The sequence below is a fragment of the Camelus ferus genome, chromosome 11, assembly GCF_009834535.1.
Source record: "Camelus ferus isolate YT-003-E chromosome 11, BCGSAC_Cfer_1.0, whole genome shotgun sequence".
NCBI classification, from domain to species: Eukaryota; Metazoa; Chordata; class Mammalia; order Artiodactyla; family Camelidae; genus Camelus; species Camelus ferus.
In genome coordinates, this window is record NC_045706.1 from 44,308,842 (window position 1) to 44,322,495 (window position 13,654).

General features: G+C 42.0%; 1 protein-coding gene across 2 annotated transcripts in view; it reads left to right on the forward strand.

The window, feature by feature from the left end:
* The window catches only part of ARID5B (AT-rich interaction domain 5B), a 173,338-nt gene extending 167,262 nt beyond the window's left edge, over window positions 1-6,076 (forward strand). For both annotated transcript variants that reach the window (XM_006186974.3, XM_006186975.3), the window contains one exon: window positions 10-6,076. In XM_006186974.3, the coding sequence (XP_006187036.1) occupies window positions 10-2,175 (2,166 nt within the window). In that variant the 3' untranslated portion in view covers window positions 2,176-6,076. The remainder of the gene's footprint in view (window positions 1-9) is intronic.
* The last annotated feature ends 7,578 nt before the right edge of the window (window positions 6,077-13,654 follow it).

A 13,654-nucleotide genomic window follows, 5' to 3' on the forward strand; every position in this document is an offset into this window, starting at 1 on the left:
TTTTATCAGGTTTCGTCAGAGCAGGAGAAGGAACAAGAGACTTTACACCAGAAAAACATCACTGAGCCTCTCCCAGCAGCAGACACAAAGAAAAAAATGGAAGGGTACCAGGAGTTTGCAGCCAGGCCCCTGGTGACTCGAGCAGACGCAGAAAAGGACAACGGCACAGATCAAGGTGCTGAAAGTGAGAAGGTGGCAGAGGTGGCGGGAGAGAAGGGAGCTGCTCCTCCACTCCCGAGTGCCCCTCCGGCCCCCGAAAGGGGTCCCGCCCTGATCCCCGGGGCTGGCAACCAGTCACTCACCTCTCCTAGTGCCCTCATGGAACCAAAACAAGAACCCAAGCCCTACTGTTCTACAGAGAGCCCTGAGAATGATCTCCAAGAAGCATCCTTCCCCAGCTTCCCCGCCACACAGCCGCCGTTGGCAAACCAGGGTGAGATGGAGGACGACAAACTGCCGGAAATGGCCGATTACATCGCCAACTGCACCGTGAAGGTGGATCAGCTGGGCAGTGATGACATCCACAACGCACTGAAGCAGACCCCAAAGGTCCTTGTGGTCCAGTCATTTGACATGTTCAAAGACAAGGACTTGACTGGGCCCATGAATGAGAACCATGGGCTTAATTACACCCCCCTGCTATACTCAAGGGGCAACCCCGGCATCATGTCCCCGCTGGCCAAGAAAAAACTTTTGTCCCAGGTGAGCGGGGCCGGCCTCTCCAGCAGCTACCCCTATGGCTCCCCACCCCCTTTGATCAGCAAAAAGAAACTGATTGCAAGGGACGACCGGTGTACGGGTTTGTCCCAGGCCCATCACGGCCAAAGCACCGACCACATGGCGGTCAGCCGGCCGTCGGTGATTCAGCACGTCCAGAGTTTCAGAAGCAAGCCCTCAGAGGAGAGAAAAAGCATCAATGACATTTTTAAGCATGACAAACTGAGTCGATCGGAGCCCCACCGCTGCAGCTTCTCCAAGCATCACCTTAGCCCCCTTGCCGACTCTTACGTCCTGAAGCAAGAAATTCAGGAGGGCAAGGAGAGACTGCTGGAGAAGAGGGCACTGCCCCACTCCCACATGCCTAGCTTCCTGGCCGACTTCTACTCATCTCCGCATCTCCACAGCCTCTACAGACACACCGAACACCATCTTCATAATGAGCAGACATCCAAGTACCCTTGCAGGGACATGTACAGGGAATCGGAAAACAGTTCTTTTCCTTCCCACAAACACCCAGAGAAGCTCCACATGAATTATTTGGCCTCTCTACATCTGCAAGACAAAAAATCAGCTGCAGCAGAAGCCCCCACGGATGACCAGCCAACGGATCTCAGCCTGCCCAAGAACCCGCACAAACCCACGGGCAAGGCCCTGGGCCTGGCCCACCCGACACCTGGGCCCCAGGAGAACAAGGGCGCCTCCCAGTTCCAGGTCATCAACAGCCAGAGTCGAGACTGTCACCCCAAAGCCTGTAGGGTATCGCCCATGACCATGTCGGCCCCTAAAAAATACCCGGAATCACTCTCCAGATCGGGAAAACCCCACCCTGTGAGACTGGAGAATTTCAGGAAGATGGAAGGCATGGTCCACCCCATCCTGCACCGGAAAATGAGCCCTCAGAACATTGGTGCAGCGCGTCCGATAAAGCGCAGCCTGGAGGATTTGGACCTTGTGATTGCTGGGAAAAAGGCCCGGGCCGTGTCTCCTCTGGACCCCTCCAAGGAGGTCTCTGGGAAGGAGAAGGCCCCAGAGCAGGAGAGCGATGGCAGCAAGGCTGTGCATGGCGGGCACTCCGGGGGCTCGTCAGAAGGCCACAAGCTCCCCCTCTCACCCCCTGTCTTCCCAGGTTTGTATTCTGGGAGCCTGTGCACCTCCGGCCTCAGCTCCAGGCTCCCAGCAGGGTATTCTCATTCTCTGCAGTACTTGAAAAACCAGACTGTGCTTTCTCCACTCATGCAGCCCCTGGCTTTCCACTCGCTTGTGATGCAAAGAGGAATTTTTACATCGCCAACAAATTCTCAGCAGCTGTACAGACACTTGGCTGCAGCCACACCTGTAGGAAGTTCGTATGGGGACCTTTTGCACAACAGCATTTACCCTTTAGCTGCTATAAATCCTCAAGCTGCCTTCCCATCTTCTCAGCTGTCATCCGTACACCCCAGTACAAAACTGTAAGCCGAGCGCTGCCCAGCATCCCAACGACGTGGCTAACAGAGCTTCACTCCTTAGCCCGGGGGTTGATGGCTGGTAGAATTAGAAGTCAGTATTTCTTCTAATCTGGGGGTAAGATCAGTCCTGGCCCAGGGGCCTAGAGGGGAGGTGAACTTACCTGATATTTCCAGGATGACTCTGGTCTTGGCTGGTCGGTCTTGAACCCCTTCCAACATAGGTGCCCTCGAGCCCCAGATCGTCCACTTTGCACGGGGGTCTTGTGAAGGGATTCATGTGTATCCAGGAGGAACTTAGAGGACCCTGTCTGAGTTCTGATGGTCAGGAAACAATCTGGGCAAAAAAAAAAAAAAAAAGCAGACATTTCAAAGGGGCAAGGAAGACTGGCAAACATGCCAAGGGTTGCCCCTCTCTTCATACAACTCTCCAAGGTTCAATCAATGCAATGTATAGAGAAACGTCAATAGATCTTTCATTTTGACACTATTAAACAATCCAGAGAAGTAAACACTGTTAAATTGACTGTATATATTTGCTTCTTTAAACTGCCCGTATCACTGTTTGCTCACCTAATTTATATACAGGTAGTTCCATATTCTCCCCGTTCCTTCTTGTCCTTTTTTTTTTTTTTTAATTAAACAGTATCGCTTTTGTTTGCAGGTCTTTTGTTTTTGTTTTATTTTATTCTGTTTTGTTTTAAAGGCTCACTGTCCTAGTTGTTGATGTGTGTTTGTAATTTTTCCACATCTTATCATTTTGAGCAGCTTTGGGTGGTAATGTTATTGTTTACAAATTGAAGCAACTGATTCTAGTGGAACAGATGAAAAAAGAAACAGTTGAGCACAGAACGTTCCTTTGCAAATCTGCAACTTAAGGATTTTGCCCCTCATGAATGGCATAGTTGAAAGAGCTTACACACTGCTTACCCAGCCAAATGCTCTGCTTTGGAGTACTGGGTTATGTGAAAATATTGAGCCTTGTACTTACCTTATCTAGGCTGTGAAACTGTCCTACATACCAGAGGAATCATAAAAACAAAAACCTCACTGGCAGCAAGCTGCTGAATAACAACAGAATCTAGAGGACATATTTGTGGGCTGCACAGATATTTTAGGAATTTCAGAAATTAGAACAGGAGCCAAAATGATTTACATTGGTGTTGGCGCTGAGCCCTTTAAACAGGCTGGGAAGGAGGGTTGGGAAGAGGCTGGAACTCGACTCTCCTGAAGAAAACGAGCCACGGGAGGCCCTGGCACCAGACACCTGCCCTGGGCCCTGCTCTTTTGAGTAACGGTGGTCACGTGGCCTTCACCAAGTTGGCTTCTTCTTGCTCCCAAGAAGAATTTCACAGGCCACATCTTTGGGGATAGTTGGCATACCGGATTACCCATTTCAAAAGAAAGCCATCCCCTTTGGGTTGACGGGGCACGAGTTTTGTGTGTATGCACACACACAGGGTGGTTTGTGTCGTGTTTTCAACCACCAGGCAATACAGTCCACTTAATGATTTCTTTTACTGATGGGAAGAAATGGTCCAGCTATTCAAGCAGTCAAAAGATGTAGCGAATGTATACTGTCGTTCTTGCCACTTCATTCTATTTGCTGCTGAGCTGTAACATCAAGGTGGACGCATTTTCTAAGTGTGTTGAAAGTGGATCGACACAGAGTGGATTTTCTTTCCAGGTCCCATCCCTGCTGATAACACTGCTTTGATGAACTCCCCAGCCAACCCTCCCCTACCCCAACGCTACCAGTAGACATTAGAACCATAGTTAACCAAGTCTTTTACCTCTGAGATACTTAATTCTATGAAAAATTGAGGACAATTCTCAACTTCTGAGTAGGTAACTCAATTGCAAAATAATCAAAACTGGTGAACAATGAAACTCTGGCTCTTAGACCAAGCCATGCATGCCGCACATTTGTACTGAAATGTCTCCATGACACGAAGCCAAATACTCAGTGTAACATACTTAATATCCAAAGGTGGAAACAAAAGAATGTAGAGATCTAGTATTAAGAGTTCCATTTGCTTCAATTAATTATTTACCTTCCTGTGGAATAATATATATATATATATATTTAATAGAACCATAGGTAGACTAGTAGAATTTAGATTATAAATGTGTGAATGCAGATTATCCTGCTATTGCACAAGATAGAGGGGGGAAAAAAATCTCAATCCCAGCTGGCAAAATGCTGGCCAGGACACGTGTAAGAAAGTTGCACTAGACTGAAGGGTCGCAGAATCAGAGGACATGGAAGAAAAAGGAAACTCCAATGTTTCTGCAGCAGACGTGGGCTAGATCCTACATGGTTTCTGTGAGTTCGTTTCTCAAAGAAAAGGGGGGCGTCTGTCCCTGGGGGAGCTCACCTATCCATTTTGAACTTGGGGCATTTGTCTTCCCCACTGCAGTGATTTCAGTCTGGTTTTATCATGTTGGAATTCAATCACACCATTTTCAAACAATGTTAACATAGTCCAACTTTTGTTTTTCTCATCTCTTCCGAGAGGAGACTCACCGTTTCTGTCTGAGGAAGCTCATACCCTCGGCAAAACATCAGGACAAATAAAGAGAAATGGGGGTATACATTCCCAACAGAAGCAGTGTGTTATTTGTTTTAAAACTCGGAGCAGAGATCTTGGAAATCTTTCAGAAAGACCATTGAATTCTTCATTGGCTGAGAACTACATTTTAAAAAGTCTTAAATACGGCTTTGTTTGCATTGTTTGAGTTCAAGGGGCCTTATTATTGAATGGAATTGCACAAGCCTTTCTTTGTGCAATCATACCATTGTTATTGGTAGTTCTGTGAAGGAAACTGTGGAATCTAATTGGCAATGGAGTCATAAATCTATTTACTGAGTGTAGCTTCCAAGAAATGTTGCAATTCAAAATGCACTAAGTCCGTGATTTACTGGAGATTTGGAGATTCTAAATAATATTTTTTAAAAACCTTTCCATGCAACTTCTGGTTTAACTTTTGGCAACTCAACATTAAAGGAAAAAGAAAAACAGCTCAACCGAGTTTCAGAATTAAGTATTCTTCTAGTAAGTGATTGGAACTTGTAATATCTGCCACAGGACTGACTTATTTATTTACTAGCTAGAAGCTCTTAAGTTCACTTGTTTATCAGGGCATATACAGAAGGGTTTGTTAAAACTCAACGTTGACTTTACAACTTTCTGACCTGGTGCATGAATTCTCAAGTACTGTATTTCACTGTGTTGGTGTGTCTGATGGAAATTTCGAGGTGATCTCACAAAAATATTTTATGTAGTGTGCCTTCAAAGAGAACCATTTATTTCTCTTCACCTGTTGTCCCACAAAGTCACATTTGGTGGTGGTCAGCCGAGTCCCATCTGGTCCAGTTTTACTCTTGTCCCAATTTTAAAGAAAAGTGGGAACGAGTCTGCCCTGGTGAGACCCACACCATTGCAATGACTATCTCGAGCACTTAAATTCCATTGTTGGCTGTTGATGTATTTGATATTCTGCTTGTCTCCCCATGGTTGAAATATGTCTGAAGAATAGCAGCATAATCTCTTGGCTGTTTATACTTTTCTAAACTTTCCTGTGTTGTAAATATTGTATACTTTTGGTGATTCCAGCTATGTAACCTCTATGCTCTGTAAGGTGATTATTTGTATATAGCAACATGGCCCAGTGATATTATAGTTTCCCAATGGAGAGGTTATTGAGTAACCTTTGCATTAGTTTAAACACTACCAGAAGAATGCTGAGCCAACTATAAACACTCAATTTTGTATGTTTTCCAAATTGTACTTATTACTGCTTTTGATACTGTATTACGTGCCAATAGTTTCCCAATCACATAGCAGGCAAGAGATATTTTGTACTTTTTGATCCACTGTAATATTTAATAAAAAACGTTACTATCTGTTTCCTTTTGGGTGTAATCTGTTGCTTCCTCCTGAGCAGCCCTGTGGCCTCACCAGAGTACTTTCCACCCCATTGTCCCCAGGTAGGATAATAACAATAATAACGATGATGTCTGTCTTTGTTGAGAAACTACTGGGTGCCCAACTGGCATACAATATCTTTACTCTTCACAGCTCCATATAAATATGGTTATGCCCATTTTACTGATGAGAAGACTGAAGCTTACAAAGGTAAATTAACTGGCCCGAGATCACTTAACTAACAAATTGGCAGAGTCAGGATTTGAACCCAGGGCTCTTAAGTCTGTGACTGCCTTTGTATCCTATATTCTTCTTGGCAGATAACAAAAGTCACTATTTACTTACTCAGTCTAAAAATTTATTCCTGCCTCAATTGCCAGGCATTGTGTTGGAAGCTGGGATTATAATGTGAGTAAAAGATCCTGGAGCTTATAAATATTATAGGAAAGAGAATGAATTAAATAGTTACCCACATGAATACAAACCTCAACCTGCCCTAGTTCTGGGGGAGAGGAGTGTGATGACTGAAGTGATACATGAAGAGGAAGTGATGACTAAACTGATACATGAAGGATGAATATTAGTTGACCAGGTGACAGATAATTGGGAGAAGTATCCAAACACAGTGTGCCACTTGTGCAAAGGCCCAGAGGCAAGAACAAGTTTGACGACTTACAGGAACTGAAAAAAGCCTGTGTGACAGAAGCATAATTATAAGGTCCAGGGAATGAGGTGAGCTGAGGCTAGAGAGTATATAGCAGGGGCCAGCCAGGTAGGTCCTCAGAGACCAGGTTGAGCATTCAGTCCTCGTCTTAAGCAAGAAGAGGTTTAAGTGGAGGGGTGATATGTTCAGATTTGTCTCTTTCAATATCATTCGCTGGCTGCTGTGTAAAGGCAGATTGAGAGCAATTTAATCAAGATGGTGGTTATTTCAGTTGGGGTGGTGGAACGGGAGAGTGGATGCATTTCAGAGGTACTTAGGAGGCATGAACAGACTTGGCAATGAATTAAATGGGACAACTGAATATTCAGGATTGAAAAGCTAGGAAAACAGCATATTCTGATGTCTGGTGACGACAGACAAAGATTACTGCTCTTTCATCCCCTTAGTCCTCTGCCTCCAAGCTTCCCCCTGGCTTTGCTCAGCTTATTGTTAGTTGAAGTGAGGCATTCACAAAGGAGCAGCCTGTGTGTACCCTTCTTAATAGGTCCCAGAGATTGGGGTAGGGGAGAGGGTGGACAGACTTTGCTAAGTGTCTTGGTTAACAACTCACACCATCTGGTCAGGGTGGACTCAACAGACAGGAGAGGATAAACTGCTAATAACCATGTCATCGCAACTCTTCAGGGAAAAAAACCACACATACATGTTGATACAAGACATATGACCCTTTGTCTTACCATGGTTGACTCCCTGAAGGACCCTGCCTACCCTTCTCAGGTCAGTGGGAGTTGCAGCAGCATGTTAGGGCCCTCATCCTCTTCTCAGTGGCCCTCATTCCTTTTGGATTAACATCCAAACATGCACAACACAGAAGGAGCCCCTAGCCCCATCGTCTCCTTGCCCTCATCCTGATTCATGTGTATTTCACCATATCATGTGAATTGTTAAGAATACATCAAAAGAGTGTTCTTCCATCTATGACACATCCTTGCATTTATAGATCTGATGCTTGAATCATACACAACAGGAAACATCATGATAAGTTATCTATTTTTACCAGGCCTGGCTGGCTAATACTGTTGGGAAGAGGGTGCTTTTGCTAAAGATATCACTCAGTGCAAAAGCAATGAAACTGCCCAACGATTTATTGTAGGAAAGTGGCCAAAGTTGACAAATGTTTTAGGACTGACTAGTGACCAGGAAATGGGTGATCATTTACATCAACAAGTAAATAAGTGGCAGGAGGTAGGAGTGGGATGGGTGTCACCTCAGGCCAGGAACAATGTAAGAGAAAGCACAGCCTTCAAGACTGACGTAGAGGAGGGCAATCAAGATGGTGGAATAGAAGGATATGAAGCTCACTTCCTCCCACAAAAACACCAAAAATCATTGTACCTGTTGGAACAATTCTCACAGACTACCCACTGAGCATTGGTGGATTTCATACAACCAAAGTTGTGAGAAAGATGACCATGTAACCAGATAGGATGAAAGGAAAATAAAAAAAGAAATTGGACAGGACCTGCATCCTTGGTGGGAGCTGTGAAAACAGAAAGGTTCCCTCATCTTGGAGCCCCTTCACTGACCGGGAGGTCTGTGCAGACAGTTAGGGAGCCTCAGAGACTAAAAGGAGAGTGCAGCAGGCAGCATGCGGCAGGCAGGACTCAGAGAGATCAGCACAGACGGTCCTGGCCACCTCACCGCACTCCCCAGCCTAAGACGTGCACCTGATGGTGTGTGCAATGGCTGGGTGTTGAAACTCAGGCGTTAGCAGACAGACTGGAGGAGAGGACTCAAGTTTGGCTGCCTGGAGAGAGCCTGAAAGGGGCGAAGTGTGGTCCGGGCCACAACTAGGGGCATGCCCAGGACGGAATCTGATCCACCATAAAAGATCCATTGCTAATGTACGACCAAAGGGAGGGGGCAGGGCCCCGCCACAGCAGCCCCATTCTCAGCAAGCTCAAGGTAGGCACAGCTCTGCTGCTGCTAACTCTGGGGCTGTGCAAACTCCTGCAGGTTGCCCACTTGCCAAGGGATGGCTGAAATCTGAGCCGATTCCCAGTGAGTGTGCAACTTCCACAAATTGACACCTGCAGCAGCATCATCTAAAGTACCTGTGAGCTGATTACTGGTATGCCAATAGCAGGCTTTGTGGGCATGCAAATGCGGAAGCAGGGCTGAAATCTGAGCCAATTACTGGTGTCCCCACAGTGGTGGATGAGCTGAGGGCAATGCCAATAACAGTGCACTTTGTGAGTGTGCACACCAGATGACAGGCAAGGTCACAGAGTGCACGTCCTGGGGAGGCATACTTAGTAGCGCTTTTCCCAGAGGGAGCATTCTAGTCCTGCTACCCACACCACAGCTTAGAACCAGATCTGGGGGCTTGTATTCCAACGACTGAGGAGCAGATTCAGCCCCTGACAGGAATATGACAACCACAGAGTGAAGAGGAGTCCCTGCCAAACATCCAGTGCAGGTACTGGTCACCACAACACCAATTACACCCCCTATCAAGAGGAGGATAGCCAGCACACCCTGAAGAAAGATGTGACAGGCATCCATACCCTGCACCAAAAATACTGGACTAATACAGGCTACTCAGGGACACTCCCACATTAAAAACAGCCCTTCAAGACTATCAAAGATAACTGTTTCCCCTAAATTAATAGAGTCAGAGAAATATAGGTAAAATGAAAAAGAAGAGGAACCACTCTCAATTAAAAGAACAAGAGAAATCCCCTGAAAGAATAAACAATGAAATGGACCTCTCCAGTCTACCAGATCCTGAGTTCAAAAGGCAGATAATAAAAAGGCTGAAGGAATTAAGAAAGGCTTTCAACAGAAATGCAGATCACTGTAACAAGGAACTAGAAACTATAAAGAGGAGCCAATCAAAAACTGACAACTCCACTGCCAAGATGAAAGCCGAGCTGAAGGCAATAAACAGCAGACTAAATAATGGAGAAGAATGAATAAATGTCCTGGAAGACAGAGTTATGGAAATCACCCAATCAGAACAACAGACAGAAAGACAAATGAAAAAAAAAAAAGAAAAGAAAGTGACATATGAGACCTATGAGATAATACAAAGTCTGCCAATCAATTCATAATAAGGGTCCCAGAAGGAGAAGAGAGAGAAAAGGGGATCAAAAACATATTTTAAAAAGTTATGGCTTAAAATTCCCAAACCTAAAGAAGGAAACAGATATCCAGGTACAGGAAGCACAGAGAATCCTAAAACAAGATGAACCCAAACAGACCTACACCACAACATACCATAATTAAAATGGCAAAAGTTTAAGAGAGGATTCTAAAGGCAGCAAGAGAAGAACAAAGAGTTAGTCATAATGGAACCACCATAAGACTATCAGATGATTTCTCCACAGAAACTCTGCAGGCCAGAAGATACATTTAAAGTCCTGAAAGGGAAAAAACTGCAACCTAAAATATTCTATGAAGCAAGATTACCACTTAGAAGAGGAGAGAATTTCTCAGACAAGCAAAAACTAAAAAAATATAATATCAAATCCATCCTAAAAGAAATATTGAAAGGTCTTCTCTAAATAGAAGAGAAGCAACAATCTATAGGAAAAGCAAAATCACAATAGGATAAGCAAATATATAAAACAATTGTAGGACCTTTAAATAAGCCAGTACATAGATTTAAAAAAATTCAAAAAAAATTTTGTGAAAGTGATTATAACTACAATGAACAGCAAAAGGTTAAATAGGAAGATTTAAAATAGGACATCAAAATCATAAAATGTGGGAGAGAGGAGTAAGAAAATGCAGATTTTTTTTAGAATGTGTTTGAGTTTATATGACTACTAGTCTAAAGCAAGTATATATAGTAATGGGTTACAATACTTGAAAACCAGGGTAACCACAAATCAAAAACATACAAGAGATTCACAAAAAACAAAGAGGAGAACTCATGCATAATACAAAAACCATCAAACCACAAAAGGAAAAACAAAAAGAAAGGAACAAATAGGAAATACAAAATCAACTGGAAAACAAGTGTAAATGGCAGTAAACACATATCAATAACTACCTTAAATATTAATGGACAAAATCCTCCAATCAAAAGACACAGAATGGTAATCTGTATAATGAAACAAGAGCCTAAAATATGCTGCCTTCAAGAGACTCACTTTAGGGTGAAGAACATACATAGACTGAAAGTTTTAGGATGGAAAAAACTATTTCATGCAAATAGAAATGATAAGAAAGCATGGGTAACAATATTCATATCAGACAAAACAGACTTTAAAACAAAGGCCATAAAAAAAGATTAAAAAGGATACTACATAATGATAAAAGGATCAATACAATAAGATGATATTACCCTCATTAATATACACACCCAATATAGGAGTACCTAAATATACATAACAAATACTAACAGAGATTAAGGGAGAAACTAAGAATCTGATGGGAATACAATAATAGTAAGAGATTTTAATATTCCAATGGCATCAACAGACAGATCTTTCACACAGAAAATCAATAAGGGAATAGGGATCCTAAATGACATAATAGAAGGGTTAGACTTAATTGATATTTTCAGGACATTACATCCCTCACCACCTCAGTCCCCCCCACCCCAAAAAACAGATTACACATTCTTTTCAAATGAAACATCCTCTGAGATGGACCATATACTAAGACACAAAACAAGCCTCAAGAAACTTAAGAGGATAGAAATTATTTCAACCATTCTTTCTGACCATAATGACATGCAACTACAAATCAACCACAAAAAGAGAAATGAGAAAAAAAATACATGGAGACTAACCAGTATGCTACTAAAAAAACCAAAGGTTCAACAACAAAATCAAAGAGGAAAATTTTAAAATACCTTGAGACAAATGACAATGAAAACACAACCATACCAAATCCATGGAATGCAGTGAAAGCAGTCCTAGGAGGGAAGTTCATAGTGATATAGATGTCCTCAAAAAACAAGAAAGATCTCAAACAACTTATCTACCCCCTAAAAGAATTAGAAAAAGAACAAACAAAACTTAATGTGAGGATAAGGAAGAAAATAATAAAGATGAGAGATGAAATAAAGATTTAAAAAATAGAAAAAAAATCAATTAAACCAAGAGCTGTTTTTTTTGAAAGAATAAACAAAATCAACAAACTTCAGGCCAGGCTTACCAAGAAGAAAAGAGAGCTCCAAAAAAAACCCCCCCAAAACAAAAAACAAACAAAAAAACAAAACAACACAAAAAAAACAAATCAACAAATGAAAGTGGAGAAATAACAACCAATATCACAGAAATACAAAAAGCCATAAGAGAATACCATGAACAATTATATGTCAACAAATTGAACAGAGAAGAAATAGACAAGTTTTTAGAAACATACACCTACCAAAACTGAATCAAGAAGAAATGGATAATTTTAACACATCGATCACTAGGAGTGAAACAGAATCTATTAAAAAAAATTTTAAAACTTCCTCCAAATAGAAGTCCAGAAGTGAATGGCTGCTCTGGGGAACTCTACCAAACAAAGAAGAATTTATACTAACCTTCTCAAACCCTTCCAAAAGATTGAAGAGGAAGGAACATTTCCAAAGTGTTGTGTGAAGCCACCATCACGCCGTTAGCAAAATCAGACAAAGACAATACCAAAAAACAAAAGTACAGCCAACACCTTTTATCTATACAGATGCAAAACTCTTCAACAAAACATTAGCAAACAGAATCAAACAACATATAAAAAGGATCATACACCGTGATCATATTGGATTCATCCCTGGGTCACAAGGATAGTTTAACATACCCAAAATCAATCAATGTGATACACCACATTAACAAAAGAAAAGACAAAAACTACATGATCATCTCAATAGATGCAGAAAAAGCATTTGATAAAATTCATGATAAAAACCCTCACAAAGCAGGTAGAGAGGGAACATATCTCAATATAATAAAGCTATTTATGACAAACCTACAGCCAATATAATACTAAATGGTGAAAAGTTGAAAGCCTTCCTGCTAAAATCTGGAAGAAGACAAGGATGCCACTCTCACCGCTTCAATGCAACATAGTATTGGAAGTCCTAGCCACAGCAATCACACAAGAAAAAGGGAATAAAAGGTATCCAATTTGGAAGAAAGAGGTAAAACTGTCATTATATACAGATGACATACTACTCTACATAGAAAACCCTAAAAACTCCATACAAAGACTATTAGAACTGATGAACAAATTCAACAAGGAAGCAGGATATGAGACTAACATACAAAAATTAGTTGCATTTCTTTACACTAACAATGAAATATCAGAAAAAGAAAGTTTAAAAAGTTCCTTTTAAAATCATGTCAAAAAAAAAGAAAAACAAAAAGACAAACAAAACCCCCAAAACCTAGGAATAAACCTAACCAAGGAGGTGAAAGAATTATATGTGGAGAACTATAAAACACTGATAAAGGAAACTGAAGAGGATTCAAAGAAATAGAAGCATATCCCACACTCCTGGGTTGGAAGAACTAATATTGCTAACATGGCCATACTACCCAAAGCAATCTACAGATTTAATGTGATCTCTATCAAAGAACCCATGACATTTTTCATAAAACTAGAAAAAATAATTCTAAAATTTATATGGAATCACAAAAGACCCAGAATTGCCAAAGCCATACTGAAGAAAAAGAATGAAGCTGGAAGAATACCCCTCCCAGACTTCAGACAACACTACAGAGCTACAGTCACCAAAACAGCATGGTATTTGTACAAAAACAGACATATGGACCAATGGAACAGAATAGAGCCCAGAAACAAACTCACAAACTTTTAGTCAATTAACTTTTGATAAAGGAGGCAAGAACATACAATGGAGTAAAGATAGTCTCTTCAGCAAAAGGTGTTGGGAAAAC